The 22,661-nt window shown below is 45.2% G+C and overlaps 3 protein-coding genes across 3 annotated transcripts; all 3 read left to right on the top strand.

Annotated features, from left to right (window-relative positions):
- The first annotated feature begins 6 nt into the window (after positions 1 to 6).
- LOC118081557 (ADP-ribosylation factor-like protein 3) lies at positions 7 to 5,324 on the top strand. The gene is made up of 6 exons (XM_035108054.2): positions 7 to 284; positions 1,317 to 1,460; positions 1,921 to 2,037; positions 2,840 to 2,890; positions 3,435 to 3,620; positions 3,750 to 5,324. Exons 1-6 carry the CDS (start codon positions 267 to 269, stop codon positions 3,795 to 3,797), a joined length of 564 nt encoding a protein of 187 aa, XP_034963945.1. The 5' UTR covers positions 7 to 266; the 3' UTR covers positions 3,798 to 5,324.
- Positions 5,325 to 7,272: 1,948 nt separating this feature from the next.
- Positions 7,273 to 13,750, top strand: LMAN2 (lectin, mannose binding 2). Its single transcript, XM_035105871.2, has 8 exons — positions 7,273 to 7,567; positions 8,119 to 8,237; positions 8,399 to 8,516; positions 9,260 to 9,339; positions 9,760 to 9,921; positions 10,457 to 10,571; positions 10,818 to 10,937; positions 12,788 to 13,750. Exons 1-8 carry the CDS (start codon positions 7,288 to 7,290, stop codon positions 12,946 to 12,948), a joined length of 1,155 nt encoding a protein of 384 aa, XP_034961762.1. The 5' UTR covers positions 7,273 to 7,287; the 3' UTR covers positions 12,949 to 13,750.
- Positions 13,751 to 16,234: 2,484 nt separating this feature from the next.
- On the top strand, positions 16,235 to 22,523 carry TMED9 (transmembrane p24 trafficking protein 9). The gene is made up of 5 exons (XM_035105875.2): positions 16,235 to 16,477; positions 16,792 to 16,892; positions 18,073 to 18,198; positions 18,334 to 18,480; positions 19,535 to 22,523. Exons 1-5 carry the CDS (start codon positions 16,324 to 16,326, stop codon positions 19,682 to 19,684), a joined length of 678 nt encoding a protein of 225 aa, XP_034961766.1. The 5' UTR covers positions 16,235 to 16,323; the 3' UTR covers positions 19,685 to 22,523.
- Positions 22,524 to 22,661: the final 138 nt, after the last annotated feature.

The raw sequence follows: 22,661 nt of genomic DNA, 5'->3' as shown, positions 1-22,661 counted from the left end.
AAATCTGGTTGGGCAGACAGGCATCTTTCGCCTGGAACTTCAGGAGTGGACTGGGTCAAGCCAGGGCGACAGCTGGCAGTAGGGGGATTTACCTAGGGTATTACTAAACACCCTGGGTAAATTGAGAAACACAAGCTAATTCTGGAGTCCTAATCCTCTTCCTTCCCCCAGCTGGAGTGAGGCATGTCAGTCACGCAGTGAGGACCCAGCTAGCAGCCTAGACTGCTTCCACGGCTGGCTCTGCAGAGGATGTCGAGAGCCTGACCATGGGTGAAGTGCAAAAGGTGAGTGAATTCTGATCCTGTAACAAATACTGGGATGGGGGAGGTAGTATTCACAGAGTGACTCTTTCAGCATCTACTCTGTGGCAGGACTTGCTACTAGTCTGCTCCCCAGAACTGGTTCTAAAGACCCGCCATGATTACTATCTACACTTAATATCTGCAACATGGGGGCTGCAACCATGTGTTGTGGCTGTTCAACCATGCCTTCCACGGCAATATTCCCTTCTGTTCCTCTGTTGCCTGTTTTTTCCTCCCTATTGAAAGTCAGCCAGAATTCTGTGCCTGCTGCACGATCTGTCCTCACTGGGCCGTTCTGGGGATCTCCATCACCACCACCGAAATATTTCTGGTACTTCTGTAAACCTTGAGGTTCCTGCCAATAATCTCCCTCTTGTTCATGGATGGCACCATTTTGGCTACATGAGCAACAGCACTCAACCTCTCAACACAACACAAATGGAATGGTAACCAGAAGCTGCAGAATGCAACCCTGGTGCCCATGGTGGAGGCTGGTGGGACCATTCATGTGTGAGAGGAGCAGGGGAAATGAGGGTGGTCGAAACATGGCTATTACGGTAAATAATCTAAGGCCTGTGAAACTGTGGGGGAGTGGACTGTTATTATGATGACTATTTTATTATTGGGCTGTCTGTCAGTATATACTGGTACCGGTATACAAATTGTTGTCGTGAATGGTATATAAATTGTTGTTGTTGTGAATGGTATATAAATTGTTTTTGTTGTTATTTTATTTGTTCCCCATCCATCTGACTGGGTTGCCCACACATTCTCGAGCAACATACATAAAAACATAATAAAACATTACATAACCATCATCACAAACTGAGAGAGCTGAACTTTGAGATGTTTCTCTGAAGCTGGTAAAATGGCCCCATTGTCAGCTCTGAAGGCTGGTGGGTAAAATCAAGTGACTGTCTAAGGATGAAAGCTCTAAAAACATGGCGGGCCCTCTCTAGGAGGCAGCAGCTAGAATAAAGATCCCAGCCAGTAAATGCTGCTTTTGCGCCCTAGGGCCTTCTCTCAGTCATCCAGAAGCTTAAAGGCTCTGAAGAGCAGGAGTTGCGAATTGTCCTCCTCGGGCTGGACAATGCCGGAAAGACTACTTTGCTCAAGAGCCTGGCATCGGAAGAAGTCAGCACAATTACCCCCACACAGGTAAGCACAGCGGCAAAGGAGATCAGCACTGAGGGATTGGGATGGAGTGTGCGGCAAGGAGGAATTGGATAACCAGTTACATAAAGTCAATGGAACAGATCGGCAGTCAAGACCTTAACCAACCCCCTGCTGTTACGCTCCTCTCTCATCCCCACAGTGTGGAGCTCAGACACACCAGCAATAGCACCTTGGCTCTCTCAGAGCTTTTCAGGCAAGCCTTGCGGCTAAGACATTGCATTGGGACGAGGGAGGAGGAATTGCTTTTTTGTTTCTAATATATGGGCATATTTGATGAAAAGGTTGCCCATCTTCTGAGTTCTCATCACCAACTGGGCCACATGCAAATTCTGTGTAGTTTGCAGCAGAGCAACCGGGGGGGGGGGGATTCTTCAGCATAGGAAGCACACGGTTCCTGCTTATGCCTCTCTCCTACCCACCTCTTCCGATTCCTTTTGTGAAGGGATTCAACATTAAAAGTGTCCACTCTCATGGCTTCAAGCTCAATGTCTGGGATATAGGAGGGCAGCGGGCGATCCGGGCCTATTGGAAGAAGTACCTGGGCAGCACAGACCTTCTGGTGAGTGTGGGGCTCAGCCCCTAAAACTGCCTTTGTAGAAATTTGTCTGCTGGAACCACACAAGTTACCAAATCTAGGGCAAGGCAAGCCCTAATATCCAGGGTCCTCCATACAGCCTTTTCACTGTACATTCATGACAGCTTGTGTTCATCATGGTATGGGGACAGGGAACGGCTTCACACAATCCCATGTTCAATACTGTTACATCTGCAAAAGTTTTTGGGTGGATATACTGCTTTGTTTCCAATCGATACATGTCCCATAGCTGAAAGCCTTTAACTTTTCATGCTACAAATGTTCCGGATTTGGGGTGGGTTTTTTTGGCCCTACTTTTGTTCCGTTATAGTGCAAACATTCATCTCCAGGTGGAAATAGTGTGGTAGCACTGAGCAAGCACCACAGAACGACTAATAAAGTGGAATGATGTGTGGATGCCCAAGCATAAACCCACCTCTCATGTGCTACTGTTGTATCAATGACATGTTGCACATGCAATGGAACCACCAATCTGGAAGGCCTCTTAGGCAGTGCCAGCTGACCGGCCTCAGACTGCAGAATTTAGAAGGTATTATCAGAGGACATCAAACTGCCTGTTATTTTATTTACTTATATTATTATACTTCCACAGCCACAATGTGTGGAGGGGGATGGGCAGGGCACCACTTGGATTTCATACCTTAGAAAGAAAGATGTCTTGGGGCTGCCTTAAAAGAACCAAAAAGCTTTAGGAGCTGGTAAGAGGAGCTGGGACCAGAGGAATAATGGTGGGCTGTAGATGATTTCCTTCTTTTCCTCGTTGCAGATCTATGTTATTGACAGTGCTGACCAGAAACGCTTTGAGGAGACTGGGCAGGTAGGATAGACAGTTTACCTCCTCCAATCCCATAATTCTACCTATGGCAGGAATTTGGTAATCTGGACTGTGGAGAACTGCGCACCTGGGAATGAGTGTTGTGAAGGGTGAAAATATTGTCAAATAATAGCAGAGTCTAGAAGTAGAACCCAGTGTTCAGAATGCTTGCTTGGTGTCTTAACCTCACATCTCCTTCTCCCTACCTCCTTTAGCTTAGCGGGTTCAGAAGGTATGGATCATGGGAGCATCAACTGTATTATGACCACCACCACCATCAGGCAGCTCCCCTGTGCTCATAGCATTTAACAAGGAACAGCTATGACACATCCCTTGAATGACAAGGCCCTACTCCTCTGGGTTTACCATTCAAAAAAGGAATTTTGTGAAACAGAGTACATTACAAGCACTAGTTCTAGGTAAAGGTGATGACAATTTGTGTCTGAATGCCACAGCTAGCAATATAACCTCCTCTGGGTGGGTCTTGATGTAACTTCATACGATGAGCCTGTTCAGAATCCACTGCGTTCTCTTTTATCTTTGGCAGGAGTTGTCCGAACTAGTGGAAGATGAGAATCTCACGGGTGTCCCATTGTTGGTGTTTGCTAACAAGCAGGATCTAGCAACAGCATCCCCTGCAGCAGAGATTGCTGAAGGGCTCAACCTGCACACATACCGAGACCGGCCATGGCAAATCCAAGCTTGCTCAGCCCTATCTGGTGAAGGCATTCAGGTATGAAGGTTTGTGTTGTGTCTGTGAGATAATGTGAAGTTCTGTAGGGAATGGGAAAGGGAGGTGCTCATGGCTGGAATCAGAGCCCAGAAAGTACTGCCAACCACAGTCTCTCTTTTATCTATCTAGGATGGGATGAACTGGATTTGCAGCGAGATCACAAGTCGGAAAAAATGAAAATGCTGAGCACAGGAATGGATTTTCTTATCTACAGAATCCCCAGAGGCCACAGCCTCAGTCCTAGTGGTGCACAAAAGTTCATAGCAGAAGGTACCATCAGGACCTGGCCCAAGAGTCAAAGATGAGAAAGGATGTTGAACTGAAATGATTTCCTGAGTTTTCTGAAATATCTGACCTAATGAGTAAATCTCCTCCTGCAAGCATACCGTAATAAGGGATGCAATGCTAGATTTTCGAAAATCATCCTGGAACTATAATTGTGATCATGTCACAAAATGACGAAAATAAAACTTAAAGCAAAATATCTTATATTTTCACTGGACAGATACTGACTATTGACTCTGCAAACAACCTGGTATGATAAGCTCACCTTACTAATGTACTAGATACACCCAAATCCCTGAAAATTGTGGGGTGGAACTGTGTGCGATTCCTGAGTCTCCTACAAAAGACAGAGAAAAATGGGACTGTCCACTTTCTGGACTGGAAAACAAAAGCTCCACCATGCCAAAGTTTTATCTACCCATGAAGATCTTTGTAGGGGAAAGCAGGAGGAAAGATTGCACACCCTAAACCTGAATATCTTCCTGCTCATTTAGGAACTCCCATCAGACCCTGTCCAGAGGTGGAGCCATAACAGGGGCAATTTCGTTTCAGTGAAGTGCCCTGTAGCCTCTAGGCTGGTAATTTCTGAATTGGTGGATCAAAAGATGGGTTAACCAGGACATCTTTCTCACTGCTATATTGGACTTGTTTGTCTTCAATACCAGGATACACAGATCAAATGAGGGGGACTCTGGTTGTTTCCACACTAGCCATTTTCTTTGATTGTACATCAAACAAACTCTGTTTTTATGGTGTTATCTACCACTAGTGCCAACCCATTGCACATCAGGGTTTTCTGTGTTCCATCTTTTTCCATTCCTGGTTTGTAGTGATATTTTTTGTCTCAAAATACAGTTCTGACCTGCACTAGTGGAACTAGATTACTCCTTGCTCATTTGAAAATGGCTAGTTGCTGTTGCTCACTCCTGGCCAAGGAATTCCTGGAAGTAAACCACACTGAATTCAATAGGACATATTTCTTTGTAGACATGATTATGATTGTGTTGTTAGCCCTTAATTAGTCAGTTCTTGTTTCCTGGAGAGAAGCTTTAATTGCTGTCCAAGCAATAGCTCGTTACATTTTACTTTTTTATTCTGCTATTGTAATTGCACCAATAATTAGAAGAAGAAATTGCTGTGGCTGCAAAAAAGGAAATCAATTAAAGCCATTTAAAGGAACGGGATCTAATAAAGGGTCAGTTCTCTGGGCCCTTGCTACTAGAGAACAAGAAGCAACTAATTGGCTATTTTAAAAGAAAGGGGCAAGGAGGAACCTATTCATTAAAGGTACAGTTGCAGGGGAACTTCCCTCAAAGTGAAGAGACAACAGGATTTTGCCAGATTTTTATGGACAATACAGTGGAATCTTGGGTTGTGAACGTGATCCGTGCGGGAGGCATTTTCGCAACCCGCAGCGCCGCGTCTGCGCACGTGCATGACGCAATTTGGCGCTTCTGCGCATGTGCAAAGCATGAATTAGTGCTTCTGCGCATGCGCAAGTGCCGAAACCCGGAAGTAACCCGTTTCAGTACTTCTGGGTTCGGTGCGTCTATAACCTGAAAACGCGCAACCCGCAGCGATCGCAACCCGAGGTATGACTGCATAGCACTATGTCAAGTGCTGTGTGGAACCATAATTTTTATTTCTGCTCTTCCAGCTGACTGTAGTTAAGTAATGCCTTGGTAGCACTAGTGTGGAATCAACTTCTAGCTGAAAAGTCAATGAACTGAGAACAGTTCAAAACTACCCAAGGGAAAGGTACATAGATACATACTGTTATGAGTTTGGTGGGGGAGGAAGTAGACTGTATGTGAGATCTTTCTATCCCTTGGATCCAGCAAGTGTTAAAATATAAGCCAAGCTGGCTTCCTGGCTGAGGTAATAGCCTGGGTGATGGGACATTAAGGGAAACAAAGGAAGGGGCTCTGTGCGAGATGGCAACCCCCCCCCCCCAAAGCTTGTGGTTAGTTAAAAGGATGAAGCCAGAGTTTAGAGTTGAGTTGCAGTGATGTGAGCTAGAGAGTAAAGCAGCAAGCTGGGAGAAGACAGAGAGACAGAGCAATGTTGGATGTCTGTAAACTCCAAGGCTGTGGCTATGGGAGAAACAAGACCCTTTTGGGGTGTTAATGCTGTGAACCCCTCCTTTGTAGGCTCAGGTTGTATATATGTGTAAATAAACTGTATATCCTAAAGGCACCACAGTCTCCATTCTGCCTCATTCCCAAAATGAAACACGAATCCTGGGTAAGCGCCTGGAACCCCTGGAATCTCGCAGCTCTCGGAGATTCGGGTGGCATGCAGCAATACATAAGAATCCTATTGAAACAACGAAAGAGGCACAGTCACATGTAGCTCAGTGCCGGATGCAAAAAGTAATGTTGTTTGGATGGTTAGCCAAATCAAAGTTGTGAAAAAAGAGCAAACCAAATTAGGAGGACTCAGCCTGTCCTCCACTTTGCGGATGAAGTCACTTGTATTCCTTTGGATCTAGATGCCACATTCAGTTACTGAGAGGATCAGGGGGCCCACAAGTATTTTATTGTGGGGGCCGAAGCTCCCACAGCCTCTAAGAGTTTGCTCCTTTGGAGAGGATTGTGACTAGATCTAGGATTCTGACAAGATGCGAGCCCCCTCCCCTGTAGTTTTGACACATATCTTTGAGAGGGGAGCTGTCTTGTTTGAAAGATGTTACGGTAAATGCTTCCTTAAGGACAGCCCCTCCTGCCTTAAAAGGGCCTCTCCTAAAAAAACAACAACCCAAAAAGACAGAGAGTCCAGTTTAAAGTTGAGCAAGGTGTTAGAGAAGACACGAGTTATTGAGTGATAGGGATTCCCAAGACCCTTTCACGGCTTCTCGCTGGGCTGGGGGACTGGAAGTTGCTTTGGTTGCCCTCGTGAACAGCTGTGCTGGGAAATGAAGCTGCAGGTGGGGGCATCCCTGAGGATTGCCCTGGAGCTCTAAGCAGGAACCACCCACTCCTCAATTCAGTGTTATTATTATTCCCTTACTCAACCAGGAGGGAAGCGGAGGGAAGAAGTCGGCCGAGAAACAGCTCACAACAACCTTGCTAGGTAGTCCATTGCTAACAACCCCCATATTGCAGATTAGAGGGCGGGTGCTGCTGAGGCTGAGAACGAGCAGTTCACGAAAACCTTGCAGCGTCCGCAATTTCCGGGGTGGGGGCAGCAGAGGAGGAGGCGCGACTTCTATCTGCTCCGCTCCAACCACTCGCACGCAGACACGTTGCGCTCTCAGAACCCCGGAAGGCGGTAGCAGGAGAGCACGTTTCACTCTTCACTTTTCCTATCTCTACAGTCGCTTGGGGGGGCGGAGTTCCGGCCTACAGAGATCGGACGGGGGACAATAGAGTTACCGACGTCGATGGTTTCGGTTGCCTTGGTTCCCTTTCCTTTTTACCTCCGGGCGAAGGGTCGACCGGAAGGAGGAAGAAGAAGGGCAGGAGGGAGTAGGATGGTCGTGGGTCTGGGAGGCGGTGGATCTGCGCGGTGCCTGCGGGGGTCGGCGGCCGCCATGGCGCTGCAGCCCCTGCTCTTCCTCCAGCTCCTCCTGGCCGTGTCGGTGCCTCGAGGGGCTGCGGAGCTCACAGATGGCAACAGCGAGCACCTGAAAAGAGAGCACTCGCTCATCAAGCCTTACCAGGGTGCGTGGGGTGGGCAGGGGCTGCTGCCCCCCGACTCTTCCGCCCCTTCCTTCTCGCCCGCCTTTCTCGAGCCTTTCTCCATCCTGACTGCCCCTGGTTAACGTTCAGGTCGCGTTGGGCCAAGGGGAAGACTTGGTTTTGACACTTCAGGAAGTAGAGAGGAAAACCAAAGGGCCGCGGAGACAGTATTATTCGTTTTGCACACATTCTCGAAGGACCCTCATAAATAACCAGGCGGGACCTTTCTGTGCCCAGGACAGCCCCTTCAATCTGAAGGCCCTGAGAGGTCGGGCGGGGGGTCGATTGGAGGCTGTGGTTTGTGTAATACGCAGATCTTACAGATCCAGAGGAAAGCCTTAGTTGCCTGGTAAATAATAAATTACAAATTAATGGAGTCACGTTCATCAAGTTGCCATGAATAATCAGTTTCTGCTGATTGGTAGCCAAAGAATGGGGAGAACAAGTGAACACAGTTCCCATCATTTTTGTGAGGTGGTGGTTTTGTGCCTAGTCTGTAACTTCTGGTTTCCATGGTATCTTCTTTGTTTTAGGGGTTGGCTCCAGTTCAATGCCCCTCTGGGACTTCCAGGGGAGTACAATGCTGACCAGCCAGTACGTTCGATTGACCCCTGATGAGCGCAGTAAGGAGGGTTCAATCTGGAACCGAGTGGTGAGTGTGTTTTCTGCATGGAAAAGTGGTAGTGGGATGAGACTAGCAGTGATCATGCCTACTTAACAATAACCAAAGTGTGTGTTTGTGTGAAAGGAATGTTAAAGGAACTTTTGAATCATTCTAAAAAGTGCTTAGGGCTACTATATTCTGTCTTCTAGCCCTGCTTCCTAAAGGATTGGGAGCTCCATGTCCATTTCAAGATCCATGGAATTGGCAAGAAAAATCTGCATGGAGATGGTTTTGCTCTGTGGTATACTCGGGAGCGCCTTACTGCAGGTACTGAAGTGGGTTGAATAGTCAGGGTGGTATCCCACTGTGATGAATTCTGGGCCCCCAAATGCAGTTATGAGTGGATAGTTTCTGAGCTAAGTTGCTTAAACTAGCATAGCATTGTAATGTGCAGCAAGTCCTTCTGAGTTCAATGATATTTTTTATTATTATATTATATGGAATTACAGCCTTATGCCTATTCCCATATATATTTGTGTAGAGGGATGTTTTTAAATGGAGAAACATTCAGTCATGTGAGCTCCTACCTGCAGTCTGTAGTGGCACAGCCCAGACAGGTTTGCCATCTCAGCGAGAACTAGGCCTTCATAGTAAGCTGTTAAGAATTTTGGGTGAGCACTGCTGCATAGTCTTCTGGGAGTTCCTAATTACATATCAGCTCATTGTTGCTCGAGAATGTGTGTGTAAATGCTTTATTGTTGTTTCACAACTAGATCTAAATTCTTACCTACTTGACATGTTTCTATAGGAGATAATGCATGTGCCATAGTAGAAAAGCTGCTGTTCGAGAAGTTGGAGAACATTCGTCATAGTTATATTCTTTGCGCAGAATGTTTGAAAATAATACAACCTTTCTTACAATGTTTGCTGGCAACATTCAAGTGCTTCAAACTGTATGGAAATAATGATGCTCTACAGATTAATCTGTAGAGTTCTGCCTGGCTGGATTATGTTGTTCAATGGTGCAAAGATGCAGATCTAGTCACCATACTTTGCTTTGTCCTGCTCAGGCCCTGTTTATGGCAGCAAAGATAACTTCCATGGATTGGCCATTTTTCTGGACACTTACCCAAATGATGAAGCTACAGAGGTAAGTGATGAAACACACTGGCTTTGAGGGTTGCTTGTACTTGCAACCCAAGCACAGTCGTACCTCGGAAGTTTGACTTCCAAAACGTTCGGAAACCAAGGCATGGTTTCCAATTGGCTGCAGGAAGCTCCTGCAGCCAATCAGAAACTACGTCGGACGTTTGGGTTCCAAAGAACGTTCACAAACTTCTGGGTTTGCAGCATAAGTTCACAACTAGGGGCATCTAATTCCGGGTTAGCGGAGCTCATTAGCTGAAGCATTCGTAAGGAGGACGGTATGTAACCCGAGGTTCCACTGTAACTGTCTGGAATTGTCTCACAGACAGGTGGTGCTTCCATATGCATATATGTTTGCTTCACAAGTATTTGGGGTAAGAGCTACATGCAGAAGATTTAAAACCATGCTACTTTTATTGTGCAGCGTGTGTTTCCATACATCTCTGCCATGGTGAACAATGGATCCCTGACATACGACCATAGCAAAGATGGTCGCTGGACAGAGCTGGCAGGCTGCACAGCTGACCTTCGTAATCGGAACCATGACACTTTTTTGGCTATCCGTTACTCCCGGGGACGTCTGACAGTAAGTTGGCTGGGGTACTACGTTGAATGCATTCTTCATGGGTTGCCTTAGGTGGGGAACCTTTTGGTCCCAGTGGGCCAGATTCATATCTTTACCCCGCAACTCTGTGGGCCAATTTTGACAACTCACCTTTCAATCATTTGGAAGTACCTAGCATTGAGTTTGCAAAATGCTTAGTGCAGTGGTTTTCAAGTGCCTGACAACCACCTAGTTGGGTGTTTGGGAAAAGCCATGCAATGGGAATCAACAATGTTTGCAAAGCAGCTTCCAGTAGGTGTTGTTGGGGTAGTCCCAGTCAACATGGTCAATGGTCAAGGATGATGAAAGCTGTAGTCCACGACATTTGGAGAGGTCCAGTTTGGGGAAGGTAGCAAGATACAAAATATAGAACCGATTGTCCAGACAATATAGTATGGTATGGTCAATTTCTCTTCCCCAGATTTGAAGCTCTAGTGTGCTTGTAAGGTTTTTTTATGTGGTTGGGAGAGTGAAAGCTGGGTTGTTCTTGGCATCCAAGATGACACTTATTTTGCAGGTGATGACTGATGTGGAGGACAAAAATGAATGGAAAAATTGCTTTGACGTTGCTGGAGTCCGCCTGCCCACTGGTTACTTTTTTGGGGCTTCTGCTGGTACAGGCGATCTATCTGGTAAGGGCTGCTTGCCAATAATGTGGAATTGGCTCTGTTGCCTAGATCTGGTTACAGGTAAAGTAGAGCCATTTTTTGGTAAAGTGAAGACAATACATTTGTACTATTGAACTGAGTACTAGAGGATCTTAAGTCAACTTCCTGAATTAATAGCTTCTTTATTTAAAAAAAGTCTTCTTTCTCTAAGAGATGGCATTTTAAATAAGCTGTACCACCATATTACAACTTGATGTCTTTGTTTCCTAGACAATCATGACATCATCTCAATGAAGTTATTTCAGCTGATGGTGGAACATCCACCAGAGGAAGAAAACATAGACTGGACAAAAATTGAGCCTAGTGTCAGCCTTCTCAAGTCACCAAAAGGTGAGTTCTTAGTACTTTTGCTTTGAATGCTCATGAAGCAAACAGAAGAGCACTCCGTCGTGTGAGGAAGCCTCCCCATATCTCTTCGGGGTATGCTAAATGGTCAGCATGCACTTTCATGGAGCTGTGCTTTTAGCTTGAAGCAGTAGACTGAAATGAAAATCTTGATCCCTTTTACTAGAGAGCACTTAGGAATCCCAGTGCAATGACAGGTATACATTCTAGTATTTATGTCCTTCTGAATTCAGTGAAATCCTCTGAGTAAATATTTATTCATGTGTTATGAACATTTGTAATCTGAAGGTCCCAAGTTGGGATTGTTGTAAAATGTGTTTACTTGGATAGGCATAAAATCTGTATCATGTTGCTGGCTTGAATTTAATTCTGGGTATAATTCTCCAGAAGCTCTCTTCTGCAGCTCAGAATTTTGACAACCTGTAATCCTGTTCCTGCATTCAAACAATGTGTATTTTGTAAATAAATGTGCTATGGTGCATGTTGGAAGCACAAAAGGTCCAGAGGGTGACAACATGAGAACAGGCCTTTTCTGCAGTGGCTTCCCTCCTGTGGGATGCTCTCCTCAGGGAGGCTCGCCTGGTGCCTTCTTGAATATATTTAGAACCAGGCAAAAACATTCCTCTTCTCCCAGGCCTTCGGCTAATTAGCCAATCTATGTCCTTTTAAACTGTAGGTGGGGGTTATTGCTTTGTTTCTTATGTATTTTTGTGTTTCATATTGTAAACTGTCCTGTGATCTTTGGATGAAGGGAGGTATAGAAATTTAATAAAATATTAATAATAAAAGTTGGAATTGATTAAAAAATACTTTAAAATGTGCATAGGTATGCATATTATTTTATTATATTTCTATCCCACCCTCTCTCCCCAGGGCGGTAAACATATCCACAATTGGGGGTGGGGATTCTAAAAGCAGTTACAGTTAAAAACATTATTTCATCCCATGGTATCAGAGTTGCCAAGAACAGTACATATTCTTCAGTCACTAAATGCCTGGACACACAGGAATGTTTTCAAATTCCTTGTGAATGGCTCACCTCACTAGGGAGGACATTCCAGAAATTAGTAGCCACTACTGAATAGGCCCTGTCATGGGTTAATGCCAACCAGTCTTCCTCTGTGGCAGCACCACTGAGAACGTCATTTTATCACCGTTATCTGAGCATACTTAGAAGCATTCTTGTGATCAGGAACCTTGATAACGTAGGGTAGCTGATCACAGAGAGATTTCCAAATACAGTCAGCCTAATATGCTTAGAAGCCCCCTTTCAGGCCTTCCTGCTCAATGCAAGACAGTTGAGGGTGGAACAAAGCAATATTTGGAGACAGGTGGCATGCCTTCTTCTCTTTCCCCTACACACTCTGTGCATTTTGGCAGTGTTAGAAACTCAGGTATATAAACTAGACACCAAATGGCTCCTAATACTAAGGTTACATTCACCAAAATAGAATGCCTCGTTGACATTTTGGGGCCAGATGGCTTGAAATTCGTATTTTTCAATACGACTTTTTGGTTCTTAAAATTCATTTTGATTGTGCAGATAAAATATAGCAACGCAGGTTGTGTTGTTAGTGTGTGAAAACAGTCAGGATCCAAGGATCCTCAGACATGCACCACCAGATGATGGGAGATGTCAGGTGCCATTCTGGCGCCTGGGCATCTTCACTTTGTCACAAGTGGCCAATAGCCAGGTGCAAAATGCGCATGGCTCCTGGCAAATTTCAACCGCTGATTCTTAGGGATTGTATTAACCCATTTCCTGTCTAGCCTGAGAGCGTGATGTGTGTTGTAAAATCTCTCTCAACTTCTCTTTCCCGCCCCCTCTCCTTTAGATAACGTGGATGACCCGACAGGCAACTTCCGCAGTGGGCCCTTGACGGGTTGGAAGGTGTTCCTCTTGCTCCTGTGTTCTCTGCTTGGCATCATTGTTTGTGCCGTGGTGGGAGCTGTGGTCTTCCAGAAACGCCAGGAGCGAAACAAGCGATTTTACTAGAGGGGGAAGCAAGCCCACATTCTGGGCATTTGGGAATATTTTTTACAGGGGGGAGGGAGAATTGTATAGACGCTGGTTTCCAAAAGGCTCTTTCAGAGAAAGACATGGATTATTTTCATATCTCCCCCCCCCAACCTGGCAGCACAAGCCCGACAACATATGTCAGAACAATCAAGAAGGTAGGGGGAACACCTTTTCTCTCTTTTTGAGTGCTATTCAGAGCCATCAGCCCCTCTTTATCACCTTTTATTAAAAGGGGGGAGGAACTGTGGTTAGAGGTGGGTGTTCCTCCTCTATGGGGCATGACTCTGCATCCCAGCTAGTATGTGCTGGTGTTTCTCTAGCAGGGCAATATTTCCGGAGTCCTGCTAACTGCTGGCAGCAATTTTCTTGCCTGGCCCGTAAGCCGCCTTCAAGGTGGGTGTTTTGAACTGAATGTATTTTGTAGTCTCACTGGCCCTGGTACTTCCTTTTAGTACCAGCTCTTTACTGCTGAGAGAGACTAATTTACACCGAAACAACTGGTGACTATCAAATGTGATCTCTCCCGCCCCCCTTTGGTGATGGAACCTGTGATTACATTGGTCTGAGAGAGTGGGAACTTGATTTTTTCAGTTACTGTGGAGTATATGCCAAAATTGGTCACAGACATTCAGGTCCTGCTCTGAATCATCGCATTAAACTTCTGAACTAGGTGGTTCTGGTGGTGGGACCTTGCCATAGCCACATAGCTGCGTGTGGGATCTGCAAGATGATGGGTGAAAGAGAGGGTGTGTGAAATAAAAGTGGAAAACTGACCTCAGCTGCTGGTTTGTCTTAATTTTATGGAGTATGAGTAAGAATGGTGGGTTAATGGGGCCTTTAATGTGATGTAGCCTTGTGGCTTGGGCTCATGTTGGACTCGGTATCTAACACTTCACATTGCAGATGGTGAATTATTTTCAGTGAATTGTTTAAAATGTAGGTGTGTAAGGAGTTCAGTAAAAAATAAAAAGAGCCTAATTTCCGAACTGCATTTTTTAGGTGCAGAAAGATTTGCAATCTTTTTGCTCACTTCTCAACTCAGTAAGCTAAGCATTGTTCATGTTTAATTATTAGAAAAGTTAGAGGTTACTTAACATAGATCACTTTCCCTTAAAGAACAAGACTAAAATGATTTAAATAAATGATAAAGCAAGTGCATGTATATACACAAATGCTACCAGCTGCTTATTCCTGCGCTATGGAAGGCTCTCCTGCTGTTGGCCCTACACTCTTGTTAGTGTCTTTTACTACAGCCAGGCAGGTGTTTCTAAAAGAGGAGGTTCTGAAGAGCACTTTTAAGGCAATCCAAGCCTTTAGTCTTATAATCTAAAAGACATGACACACGGGGGGGGGGATATGAAAAGGGAGGAGGAAAACACACTCATACATCAGTTCAGCTAAGATGGAAACAGTTTAGTTCAGGCTTCTTCAACCTCAGCCCTCCAGATGTTTTGAGACTACAATTCCCATCATCCCTGACCACTGGTCCTGCTAGCTAGGGATCATGGGAGTTGTAGGCCAAAAACATCTGGAGGGCAAAGGTTGAGGAAGCCAGGTTTAGGTAGTTGACAGTATTGTTGCCATTAGGTAATAGTTGAGGGAATACCAGATGCAGATGGCTTCTTAGCAGGGCAGATGGAAGGAATATGTTGTTCTCTGCAGCCTGAAAGTATAATAAGTATAATGATAACAACTTTCCACTGGGCAATGTTATCTGATTTATGAAAATACTTATATACCTCTATCATAAAAAAATATATCAAAGTGGTTTATAAAAATAAAAAACCGGTCAAATCATAAGTTTAAAGCCAAAAAATTAAAAACGAACAACAGTAGACCATGTTGTGAATTAACCTGATATGTTGAGAATCACCCTGAGATCTATCGGTATAGGGCGATAATGCGAAAGTAATCATAAATGTGTGGAGTGTACTCTTAGCTGTTTGCATCGGCCTGGGTCAATATAAAAGTTTTCAGCAGACATTTAAAAGCTGGCATAGAAGGAGCCTGCTGAAACACTTCTGCCCACCTCTGTGCTTGTTCTTAGAATTGTAGAATTGGAAGAGACCCCAAGGGGCATCTAAGTACTGTACAACCCCATGCAATGCAGGAATCTCAACTAAAGTATCCATGAAGGAATGTCATCCAACCTCTGCTTAAAAAACCAGTGAGGGAGAGTCCATCACCTTCTGGGGTCATCTATTCCACTGTGAAACAACTCTTACCACAGAAAGCTCTTCCTAATGTTACATAGTTGGAATTGCCTTTCTTGTAACTTGAATCCATTGGTTCAAGCCCTACATTCCTGAGCAGGAGAAAACAAGCTAGCTCCATCTTCCATGTGACAGCCCTTGAGATATTTGAAAGTAGCTAATCATATCTCCTCTTGGTTTCCTCTTTACCAGACTAAACATACCCAACTCCCTCCACCATTCCTTATAAGGCTTGTTTTCCAGACCCTTGACATCTTGCCCCCCCCCCCCCCATGTTCCAGCTTGTCAACATCCTTCGTAAATCGGGGTGCCCAGAAGTGGACATAGTACTCCAGGTGTGGTCTGACCAAGACAGAGAGTCCAGGCCATTCCTGTTATCACACCTAAAGTGCATTTTGAACTGGGTTTCTGCACTCCCAATACTTGAGAAACTGGCTCAGGCTTGCGCTTTGGCTGCAGCACTTTCTGTTCCAGAAGTCAGGGAGAGAGCCTGAGGCGTATTCTACGACAGCAGTGTCTTAACGGGGTTTGGAGGTGCTAAGGGAGAAGGGGATGCCGCTAGCCAGGTGATGCTTTCCAAATGTTGCACTGGAACCCACATCAGTCCTCCGCCAGCATAACCCACGTGGCAGGGAAGATGGGCATTGTAGTCCAAGACATCTGGCAAGACTAGCAGGATTATTGTAATAACCTGCAGTTTTATAAGAGTACAGTATATATTTAAAGTAGATGAATGAGCAAATTAAGTTAATTTGGATATGCAGAAGATATAAAAAGATATAAATTTAAGGAACTGTAGAAAGGGGGGGGAGGAAGTCAAGCTTTGAAATGTTAAAATGATTGTAAAATTAGTGAAATGTATAAACCTGAAAAAGCATTAAAAATTTATATATTTTTTAAAAATACCTGGCAAGGCGCAGATCCCCGCCCCCGCGACATACGCCGTCGCTTCTGACCAATGGCACACCGGCACCTCTCCTGCAGGAGAGGGGAGGTTCTCCAGCGAACGGCCCGGCGCCGCTGCCTTCCCGAGGGCTGCTGGGAATTGTAGTCCTGCCTCCTGAAGGCCGCGCGGCTGCTCAGCCCTCTCGGCTGGAGCGATTACGTGGCTCGAGAAGCAGAGGAGAGGCGCGGCGTGATGGCGGTTCCCGTGCGCAGCCCGTCGATGCTCTTGCGGCTCTTGCTGCTGCTGGCCTGCCTCGCGTCGCCCGGCTGGGGCCTCTACTTCCACCTGGGCGAGACGGAGCGCAAGTGCTTCATCGAGGAGATCCCCGACGAGACCATGGTCATCGGTGCGCCTGGCGGGGCGGAGGGGAGAGCGGGGAAAGTGGCGCTAGCTAGAGAGTGGGGGTCGGGTTCATGGCCCGGGAAGGGTAAAGAGGGGGTGGATCTGGGGCACAGTGAACTAGGGGGGCTGCGGGTATTAAAGGCTTTTGAGCGGCTGCCGATCGGGAAGAGAGTTGGGCAATGAAACGGGGGTTGAGATGGGAACACGGGAGGAGATTTACCTGTGTATAGCAGATGGTGATGGAGATTCAGCTGGGAAATAAGTTATTTCACTGGGCGGCCAACTTTCCCCTCATCCTATTCCGTTTCTATATCACAGGGAATTACCGGACACAGCTGTTTGATAAGCAACGGGAAGAGTACCTACCAGCTACTCCTGGCCTGGGCATGTTTGTGGAAGTGAAGGACCCTGATGAAAAGGTATACGGACACAGAAGAGGCCCACGTGTTCGGTTGCTCTGAGGGCAGATGTGTGTCTGTCTCAGGTGTATGGTGTAACCACAGACTATTCCAGAAGTATAGAGAAAAGGGTCTTTCCTTTTCTGATCTTGATCTCCTAAGGGCCATTATTTTGATTGTATTCTCCTGGTCTGTTGTCTGGTGTGCTGATACGCAAGTATTTGACCCACAGGAGCCAACTTCTATGGGCCAAGGTCCCTTCAGGCTCTCCAATACAATAATTGAGGGAGTCATGGGCCCCCATGGGCATTGCCATTTAAATGGTGTGCATGTGCTGCCTCTTCTGATTGATTATGCAGGGTAGGGCTTACCTTGGCCTCCCCAATATTTTATTCAAGTTGGCACCCCAGATTTGACCGGATATGAAGAAGCAGGGTTGTATTTTTGGTCCCTTATGCCCTTTTGTGTGGCAATAGGACTAGTATGTTGAGTTCACTACAGTAGTACCTCGGTTTATGAACACAATTGGTTCAGGAAGTCTGTTCATAAACTGAAGCGTTCATAAACTGAAGCGAACTTTCCCATTGAAAGTAATGGAAAGTGAATTAATCCGTTCCAGATGGGTCCACGGCGTTTGTAAACCAAAAATTCGTAAACCGGGGTGTTCATAAACCGAGGTTCCACTGTACATCAGTGTTTTGTGAACAGTCAACTTTGGATAATTTGCAGACCACCTCTTTTATCCCCAAAGAAGAGTCTGGGTGCATGACTGTTGAGAGATAACAATGTGGATCTCAAACTTCATGCTGTTGATTTGTTGTCATGGCCTTTTGCTGTGGAAAACCACTCAGCACACACCTGTTGGAGCTACAGATGTTGGCTTTATGGCCTGCAGAACTGGCAGTGCATCATGTTGATATTGTATGTAGAACAGGCAATATATCATGGTGGAATAGATGCAGCTTGAAGACTTTATCCAGAAGACTTCAGGTACACAATAGAAATCTTAATAGTTTTTAGTTATTCAGAGCAGAGTATTCCAGAAGCATCTGTGTAATCAACCTAAAATACTGGTATTACAAATACTCAGTGTTTCCTATTTTAACTGATTATGGCTGTGTGAAGCCTGGTATCAAAATGGTTTTGGTATGTTTGGTTGACTCATACATTACATTCCCATCTCTTCTGTTCTGTTCTATAGGTGGTGTTGTCTCGACAGTATGGGTCAGAGGGCAGATTCACCTTTACTTCACACACACCTGGGGAACATCAGATCTGCCTACATTCTAATTCCACAAAGTTTTCCCTTTTTGCGGGAGGCATGCTGGTAAGAGAATTCATGCAAAGGGAAGATTTGTGCTTGGGTTCATTTGACTTGACAAGGCAGCTCCTGAAGCATCATGCTTTGGTGGGTATCTTCAGGCCCAAGTTTTCACTGCTGACGTTTCGAATTTCATTGCAGAGGGTCCACCTCGATATCCAGGTTGGGGAACATGCCAACGACTATGCTGAGATTGCAGCCAAGGACAAGCTGAGTGAGCTGCAGCTACGTGTACGCCAGCTCCTAGAGCAGATTGAACAGATCCAGAAAGAGCAGAACTACCAGCGGGTAAAAAGAGGGGGACTGTGGGTGAAATTTAATGTCATGTTAAGGTGGTAGTTCCAGCTTCGCAAGTATTTCTGCTTGCCAAATGGAACAAGCTGCCCTCTCCTCCTTTCATGCACTATTCTGGGGGTTCTCCCCACCCAATTTGGAGAGGGCAGGGGTGGTGGGGGAAGTCCCATTGTGCTGGTGGGACTCATTGTGCTGGTTTCTACCAGTGCAACATCTTGGTTGAATCCAGCTCTGTACTTCAATGGCAGAGCACCTGCTTCATATGCCAAAGGTCCATGTTCATTCTCTGATGTCTCCAGATAAAAGACTCTGGCAGCAGATGATGGGGAAGACATTTCCTCATGAGACCCTAGACATCGCCAGCCAATAAGAGTAGACAGTACCAGCCTAGACGGACAACTAGTCTGCCTTGGCATGGGCAGCTTCCAAAGAGGTTCTCAGCTGGTCTCCAGTAATCCTCTCTGTATAATAAGGCTGAGAAAGGAAGTGGTCTGCTTACATGCTCACATCATACAGTTCTGACGTGGGAAAGAGGGCTTCCTTCTAAAGGGTAAGACTATAGTGAGTGTGCACCCTTATTAGTAAGGTTGTGCTATTTGCGGAAGGTAGACTTCAGCCATGTTCATACAATATGATTAAAGCACTGTGATACCACTTTAAACAGTCATGGCTTCTTCCAAAAGGTCCCAGGAACAATAGGCTGTTAAGGGTGCTGAAAGTTATAGGAGACCCGTTCCCCGCACAGAGCTGCAGTTCCCAGAGTGGTTTAACAAGCAATCCCACTTCACAGGGATTTGTGGGAATTGTAGCAGTGTGAGGGGAATAGAGGCCTCCTACAACTCTCAGCACCCTTAATAAACTCCCAGAATTCTTTGGATGAAGCCATGGCTGTTTAATATGGTATCATAGTACTTTAAATGTGTAGTGGGACTGTGGCCAGAGTCAGCTGTTTCCCTAACTCATGCTAAAAAAGTATCCTTTTAGCTTTTGATGAAGCCTCTCCCCTTTCCTACTCATAAACTGTTTTCTCCTCTTCTTTTTTCATCAGTGGCGAGAGGAGCGCTTCCGGCAAACTAGTGAGAGCACAAACCAGCGAGTTCTCTGGTGGTCCATTGTCCAGACCCTCATTCTTGTAGCCATTGGAGTCTGGCAGATGAGGCATCTTAAAAGTTTCTTTGAGGCCAAGAAGCTGGTATAAAAAAATGGTGTGTTTGTTTGATATCAGCAAAAGGCCTGCAGTTCCCACAGGAGCCATTCCCAGTTCTTCAGTGCCTGCACGGGTGCTTCTCCTCTCCTCAGTCTTCTTCCACCAGACTGGTTGTTGTCCAGGCTCAGTGTCATCTACCTCTCTCTGCCTCTGTCCTTCCATTTCTCTTCCTCCTTGCCAACATCTCAGCCTGCTGCGGTTCCAGGGCAGCAGCTTCGCCTCTTAAGGCCCTGTGTTTTCTCCAGACAATCCAGACCTGCCCTCCCTCACTGTCACTCATGTTCTGTGTGAGGAGCTTTTGGGGCGGGTGCTTTTCTCTTGCCTAAGTGTGTCCTTCATTCATCAAAAATCAACTCTTCCCAAGGGCACCCAGGACCATTTTTTCCAGCCAGCATCACAAATGACAAAGCCCAGGAACTGATGCCAGTTTTGAGCCCTGCTGTATTTTTACTAGTTCTGACTTCTTGATGCCGCCAGCATATTGCTTTGAAGAAAAGCACTGAATAAGAAGACCTGGAAGCTCTGCCTGCAGTTCTCCTGTCCTGTATATTCTTAATGTGAATGGGATATGGAATGATTTTGGGATTAACTGCTGTGGGATTGGTGGAATAATATTGGGGGACACTGTATGTATGTGTTGGGATATGTGATAATAATTGGGCTATTGACTGAGGATAGCCAAGTATTGAAATTTACTTGACTTATATCTTCCTCTGTAGCTTGCTAGAATTAAATTGGCTTTTCCTGTATACGCACAACCACTATTCTTCTGGCAGATCAGATGCCTCATTTTCTTACGAATGTGAGCTTCTTGCTTGTAAGCTTGGTTCTGCACTGCTGTTCTTACAGCAGGAACATGTGTTGACTTGCTTGTTCCAGCTCAATCCTAACTCCCATTTACTTGGAAGCAAACCCCATTCCCAAGTAACTTTACAGTCCCGGTCTCCTAGGGGCTTGTTTTGCTAAATACATTTATGGATATCTAACAGATCATATGGTTTGATTATAATTCCAAAATTATTGAAGCATCCTCTCATGACTCCTCCCCTATCAAAGTCTGAGATTGCTGTTTGAGAGGGAGGAGACCCAGAAGACTGTTACATTTAAACTAGGGGGAGAGCCAAAAAGATTGTTAAATCTCAACGAGACCAATTTTGAACTGGTCAACCATGGTTTACTGGCCTAAGATTGAACCATGTGCCCATACACTCTTCCTTCCCCTTCTCCCTTCATTGCACCCAGCTTGGACACTTACATCGTGCTTGTTAGGAATGGAAACCTAACACTTGTGAGCTTCAGCACTTAAGCCTAAGTTTGGATGTTATTATGAGAAACTGGTGTAACAAGCCCCCAATTTGGGTGCATAAGGAGAGGGGTAAGAACCGTGTGGGTTGGGAGGCACGCAGCTTGTTCTCGGGCCAATATCACTATGGGTGACCTAGCCATCGTATGTAGACTATTTAAGTGAAGGGGCTATTGCTGATGTCCAGTGTCTTTTGTTTGTAAATGTTACTGGTGACTAAGCCTTTGGAGAAGTGACTGTGTTGGCTTGGCGTATCTGAGATGGATTTTTTAGGAGACACCTATCCATGCCTTCTTTTTGCTATAGAGGTCTGAAGCTCATATTTTGTGTGTCATGGTGGCTGAGCAGAAAACCTAAAAGGGTAGCATAGTCTTGGCTCAGCTTTGGCTTTACAATTACCATACTGATATTACATGAAAGTAGAGACAAGTGTACACTTTCCAAAATGTGAAAGGGATTTTTTTTGTTGCCAAAGCAAAAACCAGAATTGTTTACTAGAGGCGAGGGCTATAACCTGGGAACAACTGTAGTCTGCAATTCAAATGGCACCAGCCTTTCAATTACTAAATTTTATCTTGTTTTTTCCCCTTGCTGCTTTGAATATGTTGTGTTATTAAATTTACAAAAGGGTGGTGGTGGTATATTGCTGAGATACTTGTGAATGTCCTCCAGTTGCTAAGGAGTTCTGAGCCAGACATAATCTGCTCTGGCCTGAACTGTCTTGATTTTCAGATAGCAGAACTTGCTAAACATTGAAGTGCTGAAGATGTTCAGAATAATTATTTGAGGGCATTAAACTGGGTTTAATTATAAAGCTACATGACTGTGCCGAGGTCTATCTTAAAAAAAAAAACTGTTTAGAGCACAGGAAAGCACATTCTAGACTAGGTGTGGGGAACCTTTGGCTCTCCAAATGATGCTGAACGACAGCTCCCATCATCCCTGGCCATTAGCCGTTCTGTCTGCAGCTGATGGGACCTGTAGTTCAGTAACAAAGATTCAGCCAAAGGTTCCCAGACCTGCTCTAGAATGAAGATTGCTGCACTAGATGAGTGAATGCTGGTGTCCTATTCATTGGAACCAGGTTTGTTGGAAAGGGTCTCTTTCATCTGAGGTTTTTTGTTTTGTTTTTTGTTTTGTTTTGTTGTTGTTTTTAGTTTCCCAGGTTTGTGTTATTTGCAATGGTCTGTGTTTGTGCCACTGACTACACCATCCAATTGAAGTGTTCCAAGATCCCAACTTTCCTAAAGCCACCTTGACTGTGTGCACATATGAAACTGAAGTTGCCTGTTTCTTACACTCTGCTGTGACCAACTAAGACAACTTAATGGGGTGACAATTTTAGATACTCCAATGTAGTTCAAGCTTTTATGTAGGAGATTAAACAACTAAGGCTTTATGGGTGAGGGACCAGTTTTAATGAGTGGCACATGCTTGTTTTTTTTGTATTGTGGCTATTTTAGCCCTGGTTGCTACTGTAAAGCAAATGAGAGAGAAGTCAATAAAGATGGTATTTCCTTCTAACAATGACTGCTAACTTTATTTCATGTCAAGATCTTACACTTTCTTCAGAAGTCCCAAAATGCATGTACATAAGAGTTTTAGTAATAGGGTATCAATCAATACTTTGTTGCCCACTACAACTTTAAAAAAATGTTTTCACAA

Source organism: Zootoca vivipara, chromosome 2, assembly GCF_963506605.1.
Source record: "Zootoca vivipara chromosome 2, rZooViv1.1, whole genome shotgun sequence".
NCBI lineage: Eukaryota > Metazoa > Chordata > Lepidosauria > Squamata > Lacertidae > Zootoca > Zootoca vivipara.
Note: the sequence above shows the minus strand (reverse complement) of the source record. Positions and strands in the feature narration are given on the sequence as shown.

Bases quoted from the DNA above. Each gene is read 5' to 3' on its own strand.
- LOC118081557 (XM_035108054.2), top strand. The intron at 1,461-1,920 runs GTAAGCACAGCG...CCTTTTGTGAAG, and splicing joins GCACAATTACCCCCACACAG to GGATTCAACATTAAAAGTGT. The intron at 3,621-3,749 runs GTATGAAGGTTT...TTATCTATCTAG, and splicing joins TATCTGGTGAAGGCATTCAG to GATGGGATGAACTGGATTTG.
- LMAN2 (XM_035105871.2), top strand. From the start codon at position 7,288: ATGGTTTCGGTTGCCTTGGTTCCCTTTCCTTTTTACCTCCGGGCGAAG. The intron at 8,238-8,398 runs GTGAGTGTGTTT...TCTGTCTTCTAG, and splicing joins GTTCAATCTGGAACCGAGTG to CCCTGCTTCCTAAAGGATTG. The intron at 10,938-12,787 runs GTGAGTTCTTAG...CCTCTCCTTTAG, and splicing joins CCTTCTCAAGTCACCAAAAG to ATAACGTGGATGACCCGACA.
- TMED9 (XM_035105875.2), top strand. From the start codon at position 16,324: ATGGCGGTTCCCGTGCGCAGCCCGTCGATGCTCTTGCGGCTCTTGCTG. The intron at 16,893-18,072 runs GTATACGGACAC...TCTGTTCTATAG, and splicing joins TGAAGGACCCTGATGAAAAG to GTGGTGTTGTCTCGACAGTA. The intron at 18,481-19,534 runs GTAAAAAGAGGG...TTTTTTCATCAG, and splicing joins AAGAGCAGAACTACCAGCGG to TGGCGAGAGGAGCGCTTCCG.